The sequence below is a fragment of the Lithobates pipiens genome, unplaced genomic scaffold, assembly GCF_037356315.1.
Source record: "Lithobates pipiens isolate NorthernLeopardFrog02 unplaced genomic scaffold, aLitPip1_a1.2 Scaffold_19, whole genome shotgun sequence".
In the NCBI taxonomy this organism is placed as follows: domain Eukaryota; kingdom Metazoa; phylum Chordata; class Amphibia; order Anura; family Ranidae; genus Lithobates; species Lithobates pipiens.
Genome location: NW_027507764.1, coordinates 594056320 through 594075400, shown reverse-complemented (window position 1 = coordinate 594075400; position 19081 = coordinate 594056320). Strand labels below are relative to the sequence as shown.

Here is a 19081-nt window from a genome sequence, read left to right as displayed (position 1 = left end):
AGTACATTTCAGGCGGCGGAGCCCGCGACGTCTCCGTCGCGAGCCCCGCCTACCTGCACACGCGCTCTAAATGAGCGGACTGTTGCCTCGTGTGTGGGCGAGTCCGTTCATTTCAAAAGTTGCGCGGACTTAGTACGACGAACAAAGTTTGCCGTATTTGTCCGCTCAAAAAGTGCCGTGTGTGGGCGTGTTCGTTCATTCAAAAGTTTGAGCGGACTGTTTGACGAACTTAGTTTCGGCAGACAGTCCCCGCGTGTGTACGCGGCCTCAATCTACAATTTCCATAGTCATGAAAATAAAGAAAACTCTTTGAATGAGAAGGTGTGTCCAAACTTTTGGTCTGTACTGTATATATATATATACTGTATATTCACATATTTAGTGAATTAATATTTGTATTTTGTTTTTACGCATTTTCGCACATTCTGTCACATGTATGTGTTAGGCCGCGTACACACGCGCGGACTGTTGGCCCAACTTTGTCCGTCCAACAGTTTGAGCGAACAGTCCGCTCAAACTTAGCATGGACGGACATGGCCACACACGACGGACGAACAGTTTGCTGAAACCGTGCGCGATGACGTGAACGGCACGTACGACGGGACGAAAAATACGACGTCCTATACACTGCAATGCAACCTTCCGACGTGGAAATCCTTTCTGAGCATGCGCGAGACTTAGTTGGCCGAACAAGCCTACACACGAGCGAACAGTCCGCTGAAACCTTGTTTCAGCGGACAGTTTTTCGGAATTTCCGTAAGACCTTGTTCGGCCAACTGTCCGCTGAAACTGTCCGCTGAAGCCCCACACACGAGCGGACTGTCCGCCCAAACACTGTTCAGCGGACAAGGTTGGGCGAACAGTCCGCGCGTGTGTACGCGGCCTTATAGTATTAGTTTTATCACTATCCCCTCTCAATATATAATCTTTTGAGTCATTCCCCAATTCACTCACTAGCGCTACACCACTCTTCTCCCATTTCCACTGAACTTTGTTTGTTTGGGTGTTAGCTGCTGACCCCCAGCCTTTAGCTCTAGCGCAGTGCTTTCCCCCAATTTCAATCTAGTGATCAGCTCCTCCCAAACGGGACTGCCGGTAGATCTTCCCTCCATCAATGATTGTAGCCAATTGGCTGCAGCCCTGATCGGTGTATTCTGGTAGGGGAGGAGTCTCGTTGTCAGCCCGCTGATCAAAAAAGAAAAAACCCACACAATCTATGGCCAGCTTTACCAGATTCCAAGTAGATAGATGAGCCACAGAATAATAATCCCATTGATAGGTGATGATGATGATGATGACCCCATAGGATGATGATGAGGATGATAACTATGATACCATAGACTGGTGATGATGATGATGATCCCATAGACTGGTGATGATGATGATCAAATAGACTGGTGATGATGATGATCCCATTGACTGGTGATGATGATGATGATCCCATAGACTGGTGATGATGATGATCCCATAGACTGGTGAGAGCGGACTGACCATTGGGGCACTGCCCAAGGGGTCTGAGCCACTAGGGGGCCCTATCAGGGTTGCCAGCCTCAGTAAAACCAGGGAAAGTATGTAAAAATCAGTGTTTTTTTTGCATCTGCCATCTGAAATGTCCCAAGATTATAGCTGCCCCACCTCTCCAGTACCTTCTCAGCCAATAGAAACATGTATGTGTATACTGTGTGATTGTATACTGTGTGGCCCCATAATCTCGGATTGCCTGGGGGCCCCGTAATCTCCTATTGCCCGGGGGCCCCATGAGTTGTCAGTCCACCCCTGTCCTATAGGATTGTCATCATCATCAATCCATCAACAGTTGGTTAATTCTCCCAGAACGAATGTACATGAAGTCTCTCAGGACGAATATCTGTACACATTTTCTATAAATAGACCCGTCATGTCTGTGGGGTCGTCTGCCGCCATCTTCTGACAGATCTGTCACTTTACTAATACCGATCATCTCTTCCCTCTCCACAGCTCTGTTCAGGAGGGGGTGATCCAATTTCCCGATTTCCATCCGATGATGTTGCCATTTATCAGGTAATCGGGGGTTCTATGTGTTATTCCCGGGGGGGGGGGGGGGATCAGGAAATTCTGCCCCTCTCCCTCAGAGTGATATTTTATTGTAGACTGACCCCTTTATACATCCCTACCTACTACTTCCTGTACAACACTGAGGGGTAACAGGCTGGGGCAGACTGACAACTCATGGGGCCCCCGGGCAATAGGAGAAAATTATGGGGCCCCCGGGCAATAGGAGAAAATTATGGGGCCCCCAGGCAATAGATTATGGGGCCACACAGTATACACACACACACACAGTATACACACACAGTATACACACACACAGTATACACACACAGTATACACACACACAGTATATACACACTTAAAAGGTACTGGAGAGGTGGGGCAGCTATAATCTTGGGATTTTTTAAAAACACAGATTTTTACTGTCCCTGGTTTTATTGAGGCTGGCAACCCTGATGGGGCCCCTTAGTGGCATGGGGCCCTCGGGCAGTGCCCGAGTGTCCGAATGGTCAGTCTGCCCCTGGTCAAAGGAGATTTCCCTTCACTTCCTGTCCCAGATCCACAACAGGAAGTCACAGGATGCCGGGAATATGTGGTTGTCCTAGTGCACGCCCTCCAAACCGTTCAGTGATGTCCAAATTGTGTATAAAAATTACCAGCCGGAAAAAATTCATGAATGAATAAACCCGCACATCAGAGCCCCCCTGATCAGGGTCCCAATACTCTCCTTATTTTAGAGTCCTCATCAATGTCCCCAATATGGGGGTCCCCCTCATAGGGTCCCTTCTTCAGTAACCCCCCCCTACATCCAGGTCCCCATCAGAGTTCCCCCTTACATCAGGGCCCCCATCAGAGACCGCCATCAAAGTCCCCCCTTACCTCAGAATCCCCATATCAGAGTCCCTCCTTACCTCAGGGCTCCCCCTTACATCAGGGCCCCCCTAATAGAGTCCCTGTTTTAGTAACCCCCTCACATCCAGGTGCCCCTTACATCAGGGTCCCTGGCAGAGTCTCCCCTTACCCTATGAGGAGGGGCAGTAATTACACTAGGAGGAGTATAGTAATGTGACGGACACAACCTGATTGTAGCAGTGGGACGCCTCATCCCTGATTTGTATGAAACAACAGAAGAGGAAGGAAGGGGACGTTGTGTGAGGCCGGTCACTGAATGGATTTCTTATTCAAATCATTCATAAAATGATTTATTAATTACAAATCACGTTGTAAAGAGTGTCAGTCTGTGATACAGGACACAATGTACTATGATACACTTGTATGAATATATAGTTATTATACAAAATACAACATAATTATCATTACAGTTACATAAAAACACTCATCCATTCATGAAAATCCAATGAACATGATCGATCGATTGCTCATGGTGAGCCGAGCTTGTCTGGGCATCAGATCGATGTGTACCCGACGCACGTTTCATGGCTCACGCCAATCATCAGGAGTGCTCTGAAATGAATATCTATAAATATGGGATATCCTTTAAGCGGAGAACAATCTCTCAAAATAAAAAGGTGTGTAACTTACAATACAGCCCAATGGTGATGACCCCCAACCTGTGTCCAATGGAAGATGGGGGACAGGGATGATGATCTCCCCCCCGGGGCTGAGGTGAGGAATCCCATCCAGAGACAGCAGCCAGGTGAAGACCAGATCACCACCATGTGAATCTGGTGTCTGCTTAACAATCCACACACTGCTCTGGAAGGGTATGGAGATGAGCCCATGTGAAATAAATGTATTCATTAATAGGATGAGTGATGTAAAACTAAAACGAACCCAGAGAAATGTTGTAGTGAGTCAAACTCAATTACCTTGTGTGCGGTTCTGAGGCCACAGACATGCCTGGAGTCCTACTTATGTGAATGGTCCGTGTGAAATGGTCAGCTGGCCAGCCCGAGCAGCTTGTATAAGGAACAACCCCCAGAACTTTGGGTTTGGGTTCCTGGAGGACTGGAACGACTTCTCAGTCGATAACCGTTACTATAGAAGGGACGGACTGAACCTAAATGAGGAGGGTGCAGATCAGCTGGGATTAAGGATGGCCAAAAAGTTAGAGGGGTTTTTAAATTAGGCGATGGGGGGGGGGAGGGTTCAGAGATAGTCAGCGTGGAGCATATTCCAGAGGGCAATATTAGGGGCATTAGTGGTAGGGTAACCAAAGCACATAAACCCAAGGTAAATATAGTAGCAAGTCCTAGTTGTAATCTTGGAACACCCAAGAGGATAGTATGTGACCGGTCAAAATATATTAATACATTAAAATGTTTGTTCGCCAATGCCAGAAGTCTGCCAAGCAAAATAGGTGAGTTGGAAGCTCTGGTGCATCAGGAGAGCTATGATGTAATCGGTATTGCTGAAACTTGGCTTCATTCCTCCCATGACTGGGCTATTAATATTCCTGGCTATGCACTCTTTCGGAAGGACAGAGTATAAGGGAAAGGTGGAGGGGTCTGTCTGTATGTGAGAAATAATCTCAAAGCGAGTGAGAAAGAGGACCTGGTGGGCGGAGAGTGTGATGAGTCTGAGGCATTATGGGTAGAACTGCATACAGATGTGCGTAGTTCAAAGTTAATCATTGGAGTTTGTTATAGACCACCCAATGTGAATGAGGAGGTGGAGACTCAGCTCCTTGCACAGATAGAAAGGGCTGCAAGGGCTGGGACGGTCATAATAATGGGGGATTTTAACTACCCAGAAATTGACTGGGGTAATTGCACTGCTGGGACAGTTAAAGGGCAAAAATGTATAAACCTATTACAGGACAATTTTGTGGCCCAGTTTATTGAGGCCCCAACTAGGAATGATGCTCTGTTGGACCTGGTAATCTCAAACCATGCAGAACGTATTACTAATGTCCAGATAAAGGAACACCTGGGTAGCAGTGACCATAACATGATTTCATTTGATGTTAGCTGTAAGCAAAAATCACATACGGGAAAGATAAAAACACTTAATTTCAAGAGAGCAAATTTTAGAAGGATGAGGCCTGCTCTCCAGGACTTAGACTGGGAGGGAATATTGGCACCAATGGGCACAGAACAGAAATGGGAATTCTTCAAAGACGGTTTGTGATCTCACGGCAAAGTATATTCCCATCGGCAATACGTTTAAAAGGCTAAAAATAAAGCCGATGTGGCTCACGGCCAAAGTTAAAAAAGCTATAAAGTATAAAAAAAAAGAGCTTTTAAAAAATATAAAAATGAAGGAAAGCTGTGTCATTTAAATGTTACAAGGAATATAACAGAATATGTAAAAAGGAAATCAAGGATGCAAAAATTCGAAATGAAAGACAGATTGCAAAAGATAGTAGGACAAACCCCAAAAAATTCTTCAAATATATTAATAGTAAAAAGGTCAAGTCTGAGCATGTAGGCCCTTTGCAAAATAATCTGGAGTGGGTGACTGGGGACAAAGAGAAGACTAACTTATTAAATACTTTCTTCAGCTCTGTGTATACAAAGGAGCATGGGGGAGCTCATGTCCATAATGGGGGTGGTAGTGACGCAGCCCAAAATCCACAATGGCTCAAAAGTGATTTGATCCAGAAATATTTGGACAGAATAAAGGTGGATAAAGCACCTGGCCCTGATGGCATCCACCCACGGATCCTAAAAGAATTGAGCTCTGTAATTTCAAAGCCATTGTATCTAATTTTTAGGGACTCCTTAATGACAGGAATAGTACCACTGGATTGGCGCAGGGCCAATGTGGTGCCTATATTTAAAAAGGGAACAAAGTATTTACCAAGTAACTATAGACCCGTTAGTTTAACTTCTATAGTTGGGAAGATACTGGAGGGATTAATAAAAGACCACATAGACGAGTTCTTGCGGGAAAAAAATATTTTAAGCAACAGACAGCATGGATTCATGAAAGACAGAAGTTGTCAGACAAACCTGATTTCTTTTTATGAGGTGGTAAGTAAAACCTTGGACAAAGGGGTGGCTGTGGACGTGGTATACTTGGACAGAGGGGTGGCTGTGGACGTGGTATACTTGGACAGAGGGGTGGCGGTGGACGTTGTATACTTGGACAGAGGGGTGGCAGTGGATGTGGTATACTTGGACAGAGGGGTGGCAGTGGATGTGGTATACTTGGACAGAGAGGTGACGGTGGACGTGGTATACTTGGACAGAGGGGTGGCTGTGGACGTGGTATACTTGGACAGAGGGGTGGCGGTGGACGTGGTATACTTGGACAGAGGGGTGGCGGTGGACGTGGTATACTTGGACAGAGGGGTGGCGGTGGACGTGGTATACTTGGACAGAATGGTGTCTGTGGATGTGGTATACTTGGACAGAGGGGTGGCTGTGGACGTGGTATATTTGGACAGAGGGGTGGCTGTGGATGTGGTATACTTGGACAGAGGGGTGGCTGTGGACGTGGTATACTTGGATAGAGGGGTGGCGGTGAACATGGTATACTTGGACAGAGGGGTGGCAGTGGATGTGGTATACTTGGACAGAGAGGTGGCGGTGGACGTGGTATACTTGGACAGAGGGGTGGCGGTGGACGTGGTATACTTGGACAGAGGGGTGGCGGTGGACGTGGTATACTTGGACAGAGGGGTGGTGGTGGAGGTGGTATACTTGGACAGAGGGGTGGCTGTGGACGTGGTATACTTGGACAGAGGGGTGGCGGTGGACATGGTATACTTGGACAGAGGGGTGGCAGTGGATGTGGTATACTTGGACAGAGAGGTGGCGGTGGACGTGGTATACTTGGACAGAGGGGTGGCGGTGGACGTGGTATACTTGGACAGAGGGGTGGCGGTGGACGTGGTATACTTGGACAGAGGGGTGGCGGTGGATGTGGTATACTTGGACAGAGGGGTGGCGGTGGATGTGGTATACTTGGACAGAAGGGTGGCGGTGGATGTGGTATACTTGGATAGAGGGGTGGTGGTGGATGTGGTATACTTGGACAGAGGGATGGCGGTGGACGTGGTATACTTGGACAGAGGGGTGGTGGTGGATGTGGTATACTTGGACAGAAGGGTGGCGGTGGATGTGGTATACTTGGATAGAGGGGTGGTGGTGGACATGGTATACTTGGACAGAGGGGTGGCTGTGGATGTGGTATACTTGGACAGAGGGGTGGCGGTGGACGTGGTATACTTGGACAGAAGGGTGGCGGTGGATGTGGTATACTTGGACAGAGGGATGGCGGTGGACGTGGTATACTTGGACAGAGGGCTGGCTGTGGACGTGGTATACTTGGACAGAGGGGTGGCGGTGGACGTGGTATACTTGGACAGAGGGGTGGCTGTGGACGTGGTATACTTGGACAGAGGGGTGGCGGTGCACGTGGTATACTTGGACAGAGGGGTGGCGGGGACGTGGTATACTTGGACAGAGGGGTGGCGGTGGACGTGGTATACTTGGACAGAGGGGTGGCGGTGGACGTGGTATACTTGGACAGAGGGGTGGCGGGGGAGGTGGTATACTTGGACAGAGGGGTGGCGGTGAATGTGGTATAATTGGACAGAGGGGTGGCGGTGGACGTGGTATACTGGGACAGAGGGGTGGCGGGGACGTGGTATACTTGGACAGAGGGGTGGCGGTGGACGTGGTATACTTGGACAGAGGGGTGGCGGTGGACGTGGTATACTTGGACAGAGGGGTGGCTGTGGACGTGGTATATTTGGGCAGAGGGGTGGCGGTGGACGTGGTATACTTGGACAGAGGGGTGGCTGTGGACGTGGTATATTTGGGCAGAGGGGTGGCGGTGGATGTGGTATACTTGAACAGAGGCGTGGCGGTGGATGTGATATACTTGGATTTTGCAAAAGCGTTGGATACAGTTCCGCACACACGGCTCATGTGTAAGGTAAAGTCTACAGGTTTGGAAATATCAGTTTGTAAATGGATAGAAAACTGGCTAAAAGACAGAATTCAGAGAGTTGTGGTTAATGATTCTTACTCTGAATGGTAAGGCAGGCATGTCCAAAGTCCGGCCCGCGGTCCAGTTTTGAACGGTCCGCCTGCCTATCAGGGCTGTCAGATGAGCGATCCCCTGCTGAGCTGTACATCGGCACTGGGAGAAGCTCCTCAGCCCCAAAAGTGAAAGTAAAGTGCAGGGGAGTGCGCTGTGCTCTCTGCTCCCCCCTACAGTGCAGTACCCGGCTGAATGAGGAAGCTGGAAAGGTACTGTACTGTTCTACACGCTAGATTCATTTTAAAAGTGCTTTATTCATGTGTGTGGCCATGTGTCTGTCTGTCTGTCTGTGTGTGTGTGTATGCGTGTGTGTGTATGCATTTGTCTGCATGTGTCTGTGTGTATGTTACTTCTAATCCAAATCCAGACCCCCCCCCCCCCCCCTCATTCCTGTACCATCCGAACTGCTTTTGTAAGGCTTTTGTGTGATAGCAGCCAGGACTGCTGCTCCTCTGAAAAGCAATCCATGCACAGCTCGCTTTTCAGAGGCATTTGAAAGGTGGTAAAGAGGCATTATGTTGCCTCCTCGCCACCTGTTTTAAAGTGGAAGTAAACCCATCAATTTAAACAGTTAAAAAAAAAAGGCATGCCAGGAATGCTAACTACACATTGGCTGTGTTCTCAGCCAAACTATCAAACCATCCAATGGCTGGTGTCATAACGAATCACATGTGCAGCACCATTGCAGTTGAAGATTAAACAGAGACAGCAAGCAGCTTCCTTGGCTAAAAATGATAGGGTAGTTTACTTCCACTTTAAGCCCGTAAATGCAGCATCACTATACCGCAAATGTGCAATCCACACAGTTGCGGGGTAGTTGCAGTGCAGGCCCATTCACCCTGGGTATACCTCCAGCTGCAGCCATATTATGTGTACACCCCCAGCTGTTCCCTCTGCATCTAAAGGGGGAGAAGTTGGGGGTGGTAAAAACAGCTTAACCGTGTCGTTTTACTGCCCCTTCAACCTGACATGTGAACAAGCCCTTGGTTCACATCTGTGTGGCTGCGTGCTGTGTGTAGGGAAGCCCATTCATTCCAATGGGCTTCCCTACCCACAAAAATGCAGGGAAAGAAGTCCCCAATCTTTTTTTGTTTGTTTTTTTTTTGTTTTTTTTTTAATTGAACTGCACCAAAAGCACCCCACGTTTTCCAATGTGTGGGGTACCATTAAGAATGAATGGTACCCCTAAAGAGCAGAGGCAAGAGAATTCTTGCTGGGCAGTGTATTAGTGCTTGAACGAACAGGCAGACGGAATTTTAATGGTTCAATGGTTGACGCTCGTGCATGTTCACTTCATCAAATCTGGCCCTCTTTGAAAAAAGTTTGGACACCCCTGGTCTAAGGTTATCAGTGGTGTACCCCAAGGTTCAGTGCTGGGACCCTTACTTTTTAATGTATTTATAAATGATATTGGGTCTGGGATCAAAAGTAACATTTCCGGCTTTGCAGATGACACCGAGCTATGCAGTGCAATAACGTCCTTACAGGATGTCACCAATTTACAAGCCGACCTCAATGCTCTGTCTAATTGGGGACTATGTGGCAGATGAGGTTTAATGTTGAGAAATGTAAAGTTCTGCACTTGGGGGCTAAGAATATGCATCATACATACTAGGGGGAGAACAACTGGGGGGATCCATAGTGGAGAAGGATCTGGGGGGATCCATAGTGGAGAAGGATCTGGGGGGATCCACGGTGAAGAAGGATCTGGGGGGAGTCCATAATCGAGAAGGATCTGGGGGGAGTCCATAATGGAGAAGGATCTGGGGGGAGTCCATAATGGAGAAGGATCTAGGGGGATCCATAGTGGAGAAGGATCTGGGGGGAGTCCATAATGGAGAAGGATCTGGGGGGAGTCCATAATGGAGAAGGATCTGGGGGGAGTCCATAATGGAGAATGATCTAGGGCAGTGATGGTGAACCTTGGCACCCCAGGTGTTTTGGAACTACATTTCCCATGATGCTCTAGCACTCTGCAGTGTAGTGGAGAATCATGGGACATGTAGTTCCAAAACATCTGGGGTTCCAAGGTTCGCCATCACTGATCTAGGGGGATCCATAATGGAGAAGGATCTAGGGGGATCCATAATGGAGAAGGATCTAGGGGGATCCATAATGGAGAAGGATCTGGGGGATCCATAGTGGAGAAGAATCTGGGGGGAGTCCATAATGGAGAAGGATCTGGGGGGAGTCCATAATGGAGAAGGATCTGGGGGAGTCCATAATGGAGAAGGATCTGGGGGATCCATAGTGGAGAAGGATCTGGGGGGAGTCCATAATGGAGAAGGATCTGGGGGGAGTCCATAATGGAGAAGGATCTGGGGGGAGTCCATAATGGAGAAGGATCTAGGGGGAGTCCATAATGGAGAAGGATCTGGGGGGAGTCCATAATGGAGAAGGATCTGGGGGGATCCATAATGGAGAAGGATCTGGGGGGAGTCCATAATGGAGAAGGATCTGGGGGGAGTCCATAATGGAGAAGGATCTGGGGGGATCCATAATGGAGAAGGATCTGGGGGGAGTCCATAATGGAGAAGGATCTGGGGGGAGTCCATAATGGAGAAGGATCTGGGGGGAGTCCATAATGGAGAAGGATCTGGGGGGAGTCCATAGTGGAGAAGGATCTGGGGGGAGTCCATAATGGAGAAGGATCTGGGGGGAGTCCATAATGGAGAAGGATCTGGGGGGAGTCCATAGTGGAGAAGGATCTGGGGGTTTTGGTAGATCATAAGCTCAATAATAACATACAATGCCAAGCTGCAGTTTCCAAAGTGAGGAAAGTCCTTTCCTGTATAGGAGAGGTCTGGACTCCAGAGAGAGAGATCATCTGTACAAATCATTAGTAAGACCTCATCTGGAATGTGCCGTTCTGTTTTGGGCTCCAGTTCTCAGAAATGATATCAGGGAACTGGAGAAAGTGCAGAGAAGGGCAACCAAACTGATAAGAGGCGTGGAGGAGCTCAGCTATGAGGAAAGATTAGAGTAACTGAATTTATTGTCTCCTGATAAGAGGAGATTAAGGGGGATATGATCTTCATGTATAAATATATAAGGGGTCCATATAGTGAACTTGGTGTCAAGTTATTCACTTTACAGTCATCACAGAGGACAAGGGGGCACTCTTTACGTCTAGAGGAAAAGAGATTTCATCTCCAAATATGGAAAGGTTTCTTCACAGTAAGAGCTGTGAAAATGTGAAATAGACTCCCTGCAGAGGTGGTTATGGCAGCTCAGTAGATTGCTTTAACCACTTGCTTACTGGGCAATTAAACCCCCCTCCTGCCCAGACCAATTTTCAGCTTTCAGCGCTGATGCACTTTGAATGACAATTGCGCGGTCATACAACACTGTACCCAAATGACATTTTTATCATTTTTTCCCCACAAATAGAGCTTTCTTTTGGTGGTATTTAGTTACAGCTCGGAGTTTTATTTTTTGCTAAACAAACAAAAAAAGATGCAAAAAAAAAAAAAAAATCATGTTTAATAGTTTGTTATAAAATTTTGCAAACAGGTCATTTTTCTCCTTCATTGAAGTGCGCCGATGAGGTGGCACTGGTGGGCAGTGATAGGCTGCATTGGTGGGCACTGATAGGCTGCATTGGTGGGCACTGATAGGCTGCACTGGTGCGCACTGATAGGCATAGTTAAGGCGGCACTAATAGGCACAGATAAGGCGGCACCAATGGGCACAGATAAGGCGGCACTGATGGGCAAAGATGGGCACAGATAAGATGGCACGGATGGATGGCACAGATGGTTGGCACGGATGGGTGGCACTAAGGGGCACTGATAGGTACCACTGATAGATGGGACTGATGGGCACTGATAGGTGGCACTGATAGGTGGCTCTGATAGGTGGCACTGCTGGGCACTGATGGGCGGCACTGCTGGGCACTGATGGGCACTGGTAGATGACACTGATGGGCACAGATATGTGGCACTGGGGTGCAGCACCTTTGTTGAGGCAGACTGTGGGCACTGCTGGGTGGCACTGTGGGCACTGCTGGGTGGCACTGTGGGCACTGCTGGGTGGCACTGACAGGGGGGACACATTTTTTATTGATGTGGCACTGGCAAGGGGCAGGTGGGCACTGGCAGGGCTGGCCGTGAACGGGACTGATGTCCCGATCACGGCCGCCGGTGATCGGCTCTTTTTTTTTCTCCTGGCGCTGTCAGCGCGAGGAGGAATAATACCTGATTACCGGCTCCGTTGTATCACATGATCAGCTGTCATTGGCTGACAGCTGATCACGTGATAAGGGGTCGGGATCGACCCCTTGCTCGGATCAGTGATCAGGCGAGTCTCATAGACTCGCCGATCACAGAGCATGCCGCGTGTGCCCCTCAGGGGGCACGCAGGCCGCTCGTGCATGGGACGACGTCAATAGACGTCGACCCGGCAAAGGAGATCCGCGCTGTAGTTGTCATTCGGCTATAGCGCGGGTCTCAAGTGGTTAAGAAGGGCCTGGATTATTTCCTAAGTGTACAGAATATAACTGGGTGACATTTATAGGTTGATCCGGGGAAAATCCGATTGCCTCTCGGGGGATCAGGGAGGAATTTTTTCCCCATCATTAGCAAATTGGATCATGGCTCTGCTGGGGTTTTTTGTCTTCCTCTGGATCAACTGTGGGTATAGAATTGGGTATATGGGATTGTATGATATTATTATTTTTGTATTTATTTTTTGTGGTTGAACTGGATGGACTTGTGTCTTTTTTCAACCTGACTAACTATATCATATTCTTCTTATTTTTATTATTATATTATATTAGAATATGTCCTATTATCCTATGTTTTCTATTATAGGACATTATATTATGACAATATGAGATTATATCATATTATATTCTTCCAATTTTATTATATTATATCCTATTCTTTATATAATATTTCTATTATATTATATCCCATCCTATATTTGCGTTATATTGTATCATTAATTTGAAAAATTGCTCCCAAGGGTCTATAGACAGCTAGAAAAATAATTGGACTGAATAGAATATATCAAAAAAGTTCTTTATTATTGTTACGTACAAATATATGAACACATGAATTAAAAACGACATGAGCTCTGCTATGCATGGTATCCAAACATGAGATGTCAATACTGCAAATAGCAAAAGAGAGTTTCTTAACACTAAATTCTATTGCTCACAGAAGAGCCCCAACGCGTTTCAGCTGTATATTGCTCTGATCTTCCTCAGGGGGATGAAGACATCTAACGTCACAAAACATATCAAGGTTTTGGCATTCTAAAATGAAGAAGTGGACATGTATGGGCGAATCCTCCAATTGGTTTAGCCATTGTTTGATCAAAAAGTTTTCATCCCTTCAAATTGCAATATAGTGCATAACCAGAGTCCATTAAAAACCTATAGGTGGGGCAGTTTCCAGGTGGTAATCTGTCCAAGGCATAGGGAACGCCCCCCCCAAACCAACCCACGGAAAGTCACGCAGACTAAAATGTGAGACAGAGGGAAAGGGAGCGCAGACGTACCTGCAACACAGACAGCGAGGTTGAATGGAGATGGTTGTGTGTTCAATTGAAAAATATCCTATGTTTACGGCTTACCCATAAGTGGCCTTAGGTGGTAAATAACATTCAAATAACAGTAAGTAAAAAAAAAAAAAGCAACAGTGTAAAAATAAGAAAAAATAATAAAAAAATAAAGTCCCCCCCCCCCCCCCCCCATGCACAAATTAAAAAACAAAAACAGAAGAAGAAGAAGAAGAGGAGGTTGCAGTGGAATAGGGAAGGATGTTGCCTCATCTGTAGGTTTGGATCCCACAGCTGGCAAATCCCAGTAAGAGGGGGGGAGGGGGAAAGGTGGTATATAAGAAGTGCTCTCAGCACTGAGAGGTATACGGAGGGTGGGGGTCACACATCGGACGTCTTTCTGTCTTGTTGCTGTAGTGAGGATCGGGGTGCGGTGCAGTGATGAGGACTCTGCTGATCTTGGGGGTTCTCGTGGTCTGCGTTCTGCTGGTGACCCCATCTAATGGCGATCGGATGGGGACTGGAAAGGATGGAGGAGAGGTAAGTTACCGGGGGCGGGGGGGGGGGGGTTGTACGGTGTGAGGGCTCCACAGATCCAGGCAGGAGGCGGCTCTAGGCTTTGTGAGGCCTTCTTAGAGACATGAGTTCCAACTTGCATTTAAAATGGAAACTCTAATGTGGAGCACCTTCCGCAGAGTGAGAGAGTTGTAGACGTGATACAGGAGATGGTCAGAGACTGCAGACATAATACAGGAGATGGTCAGAGACTGCAGACATAGTACAGGAGATGATCAGAGACTGCAGACATGGTACAGGAGATGATCAGAGACTGCAGACATAGTACAGGAGATGATCAGAGACTGCAGACATGGTACAGGAGATGATCAGAGACTGCAGACATAGTACAGGAGATGATCAGAGACTGCAGACATGGTACAGGAGATGATCAGAGACTGCAGACATAGTACAGGAGATGATCAGAGACTGCAGACATGGTACAGGAGATGATCAGAGACTGCAGACATGATACAGGAGATGATCAGAGACTGCAGACATAGTACAGGAGATGATCAGAGACTGCAGACATGGTACAGGAGACGATCAGAGACTGCAGACATGGTACAGGAGATGATCAGAGACTGCAGACATAGTACAGGAGATGATCAGAGACTGCAGACATAGTACAGGAGATGATCAGAGACTGCAGATATAATACAGGAGATGGTCAGAGACTGCAGACATGATATAGGAGATGGGCAGAGAGTGCAGATGATACAAGAGATGGTCAGAGGCTTCCAGGCATGTACTGGCCATCGGGACTACCGGGACTTTCCCGGTGGGCCGATGGCTCAGTGGGCCGGTTTCATCACTGCGTGACATGAGAGAGAACTTATTACAGACGCTTCCTGCGCTACTCTGCATTTGAAGAAAATGACAAGTAAACACTCTGCCCCATGTGCCCGAAATGTGCCCTGAATGTGCCCCATGTTCCCTTAATGTGCTCTGAAGTGCCCTATGTACCTTGAATGTGCCCTTAATGTGCCCTATATATGCCTCCATGTGCTGGGCTCTGTACCCTGATGTGCTGTGCCCTGAACCCTGTACCCTGATATGCTGTGTCCTGTGCCCCGATGTGCTGTGCCCTGATGTGCTGAGTCCTGTACCCTGATGTGCCCTGGCCTGATGTGCCGTGCCTTGATGTGCTCCATGTGCCCCATGGACCCTCATGTGCCAAATGGACTCTCATGTGCCCCATGGACCCTCATGTGCTGTGCCCTGTACCCCGATGTGCTGTGCACTGACGTGCTGAGTCCTGTTCCATGATATACCATGTGCCCTGATGTGCCCTGTGCCCTGGGCTGGTCTGAATAAAGTCCAGGGACACATTTTTGTCCCAGTCCAGCCCCCCGGAGGCGTTAGACATGATACAAGAGATCAGTGGTGCACGGCTCCCACCTGCCCTGATTTGGAGGGACTGTCCCTCTGTCCCTCTTTCTCCTTATTTGTCCCTCATTTTGCTCTGATCTCTATAGTTGTATATAAAATGCACTTTTTATCTTTCAAAAAGTGTTTCCCAGAGCTAAACCTTTCATCCATAATCTAAATTGCTGCATCTGGAAATGTCAAAAGCCAATATAAAGGAATAGTAGTGGTAAAAAAAAAAAAAAAAGCCCTTGTGGGTACTAATCTTTTTTTTTAGGTGAATTCTCCTCTAAGGGGGCGTGGCAGGGGGTGTGTCCTATGCATACATGCTTTTGCTAGAAGGTGTTTCTCATTCCCATCTCAAGAAGTAGGGAGGTGTGGTGGTGGTTGGTGCTGACAATTCTTGGGGGGGGGGGGGGGGGGGTGCAAACAAACTGAAGAATTCTAAAAAACAAAAAACAAAAAAACACACAACACATCTATTGCAACCGCTGTGCCCATCAAATGCAGCCACTGTGCCCCATTTATCCACATCATTTGTGGGGTGCCTAGAGCCACCCTTTTTTGTGGCAGACAGCATCTGTTTGATTGGTGGGGGGAGGATATGTGCTAGGGGGGCTTTGGGAAGGGAGAAGACATGTGCTGGGGGAATGGATGGAGCCGGGGTGGGATGGGGGTGAGGTGGATGTGTTATACCTGAAGGGTTCCACATGTACTGTCACTTTAAGGCTGTCTCCACCCAGGAGTGATGACAAGGGTCAAGGGGCATAGTAGAGCCAGGATGGGATGGATGGAGCTGGGATGGGATGAAGGGGGGATGAATGGAGCCGGGAAGGGATTGGGGTGAGGTGGATGGAGCCGGGAAGGGATTGGGGTGAAGTGGATGGAGCCGGGAAGGGATTGGGGTGAGGTGAATGGAGCCGGAAATTGATTGGGGTGAGGTGGATGGACCCGGGATGGGATGGGGGCGAGGTGGATGGAGCCAGGATGGGATGGGGGCGAGGTGGATGGAGCCAGGAAGGGATGGGGGTGAGGTGGATGGAGCCGGGATGGGATTGGGGTGAGGTGGATGGAGCCGGGAAGGGATTGGGGTGAGGTGGATGGAGCTGGGAATTGATTGGGGTGAGGTGGATGGAGCCGGGATGGGATGGGGGCGAGGTGGATGGAGCCAGGATGGGATGGGGGTGAGGTGGATGGAGCCGGGAAGGGATGGGGGTGAGGTGGATGGAGCCGGGATGGGATTGGGGTGAGGTGGATGGAGCTGGGAATTGATTGGGGTGAGGTGGATGGAGCCGGGATGGGATGGGGGCGAGGTGGATGGAGCCAGGATGGGATGGGGGTGAGGTGGATGGAGCCGGGAAGGGATTGGGGTGAGGTGGATGGAGCCGGAAATTGATTGGGGTGAGGTGGATGGAGCCGGGATGGGATGGGGGCGAGGTGGATGGAGCCAGGATGGGATGGGGGTGAGGTGGATGGAGCCAGGAAGGGATGGGGGTGAGGTGGATGGAGCCGGGATGGGATTGGGGTGAGGTGGATGGAGCCGGGAAGGGATTGGGGTGAGGTGGATGGAGCTGGGAATTGATTGGGGTGAGGTGGATGGAGCCGGGATGGGATGGGGGCGAGGTGGATGGAGCCAGGATGGGATGGGGGTGAGGTGGATGGAGCCGGGAAGGGATGGGGGTGAGGTGGATGGAGCCGGGATGGGATTGGGGTGAGGTGGATGGAGCTGGGAATTGATTGGGGTGAGGTGGATGGAGCCGGGATGGGATGGGGGCGAGGTGGATGGAGCCAGGATGGGATGGGGGTGAGGTGGATGGAGCCGGGAAGGGATGGGGGTGAGGTGGATGGAGCCGGGATGGGATTGGGGTGAGGTGGATGGAGCTGGGAATTGATTGGGGTGAGGTGGATGAAGCCGGGATGGGATGGGGGCAAGGTGGATGGAGCCGGGATGGGGGTGAGGTGGATGGAGCCGGGAAGGGATGGGGGTGAGGTGGATGGAGCTGAGAATGGATCGGGGGAAAATGGATGGATGGATATCCTCACCCCCAAATCACTCCAAGTGAACTCTTTGCTTGTCCCCCTCCCTCACCCTCTTCTTCATGCCCCCCTCCTCTCCTCTGTAATGCCGCGTACACACAATCGGACTATCCGGTGGACAAACCGCCAGACTTTGCAGCGGAGGTCCGCCGGACTTTCCGAACGAGCGGACCTGCCCACACACGTCGACTTTTCTGGTGGACAAACCGCCGGACTATGGCAGGAGTCCTCCGGACTTTTGAAATGAACGGATTCGCCCACACACGGAGAAAAGTCCGTTCATTTTGAACGCGGCTCCATCGGCGAGATTGACACGTCGCTGGCCCCGTCACCTGGTATGGACTTAAAGAGGAAGCCCTACACCGAAAAAACGGCGTGGGGGCCCCCCCCAAAGTCCATATCAGACCCTTATCCGAGCACGCAGCCCGGCCAGACAGGAAAGGGGGTGGGGACGAGTGAGTGCCCCCTCCTCCTGAACCGTACCAGGGCGCTTGCCCTCAACATGGAGGGTGCTTTTTTGGGAAGGGGGGGCCCGCAGCACCTTGTCCCCATGTTGATGAGGACAAGGGCCTCTGCCCAACAACCCTGGCCGTTGGTTGTCGGGGTCTGCGGGCGGGGGGCTTATCAGAATATGGGAGCCCCCTTTAATAAGGGGGCCCCCAGATACCAGCCCCCCCACCCTATGTGAATGAGTATTGGGGTACCATGTACCCCTACCCGTTCACCTGGTGAAAAAAAGTGTAAAGAAAAAAACACAACACATGTTTTTAAAATAATTTATTGCACAGCTCCGGTTTTCTTCTTCCGTCTTGGGGGGTGCTCTCACCGGACTCCTCCGCTATCTTCTGCTAGCACCGGAGCCGTGACGGGGCCAGCGAGGTGTAAATCTCTCCGATGGAGGCGGCGACATTGATTTCCTGCGCTAATCCCGGCTACCTGGAGTCACGTTCAAAAGGAACGGACTTTTCTCCGTGTGCGGGCAAGTCCGCTCATTTCAAAAGTCCAGCAGACAATTTTGAGTCAAAACTTCTTTCTAAGTCCGCCGGACTTTTGGAAAGAAAGAGTCTGCCGGAGCCCACACACAGGCGGATTGTCCGATCTCGTGTATGTGGCTCGTGGCATAAGACTCACTTTTAGATTGCACAGACCTCAGACCAGCGCACTCTCGGTACAGGTGGTGTGCCTCCTTCCCCCCCTCCTCCTCTGACCTCTATGCACAGGAAAACATTACAGCACAGGAGGAGGAGGGGCGGGTTCAGTTTTCTCTGCTCCGCAGTGCACTGTGTGTGTCAGGCAGCTGGGGAGAGATGCTGGGGCAGCTGGGGAGAGATGCCGGGGCAGCTGCAATGCACAGTGGAGTGGAGCTCATGGCTGGGTCTCCAGTCGAGAATGGATCATATTGCAGCACGGTCCCAGCGAATTATCGAGGCTGCGGTACGGGCAAAGTAGGCGGCCGCGAGGCCCCGGGGAGGGGGGGGGGGGCGAGGCCTAAGGCAACCTCCTAGTTAGAGAGCCACCTCCACATCCAGGAACATTCCGTCCACATCATAAGGCCTTCTTCCACAACTAAAAGTGTCAAAAGTATTGGGACGCCTGCCTTGACACACACATGACCTTTAATGGCATCCAAGTC

The 19081-nt window shown here is 49.5% G+C and overlaps 1 protein-coding gene across 2 annotated transcripts in view; it reads left to right on the top strand.

Annotated features, from left to right (window-relative positions):
• The window catches only part of LOC143997799 (uncharacterized), a 60047-nt gene that overhangs the window by 22969 nt on the left and 17997 nt on the right, over positions 1-19081 (top strand). The window contains exon 3 of one of the 2 annotated variants that reach the window (XM_077493604.1): positions 1978-2040. The exons of the other annotated variant lie outside the window; for it this stretch is intronic. Within the exon in view, the coding sequence (XP_077349730.1) occupies positions 1978-2040 (63 nt within the window). The remainder of the gene's footprint in view (positions 1-1977; positions 2041-19081) is intronic. 2 annotated transcript variants of the gene reach the window in all.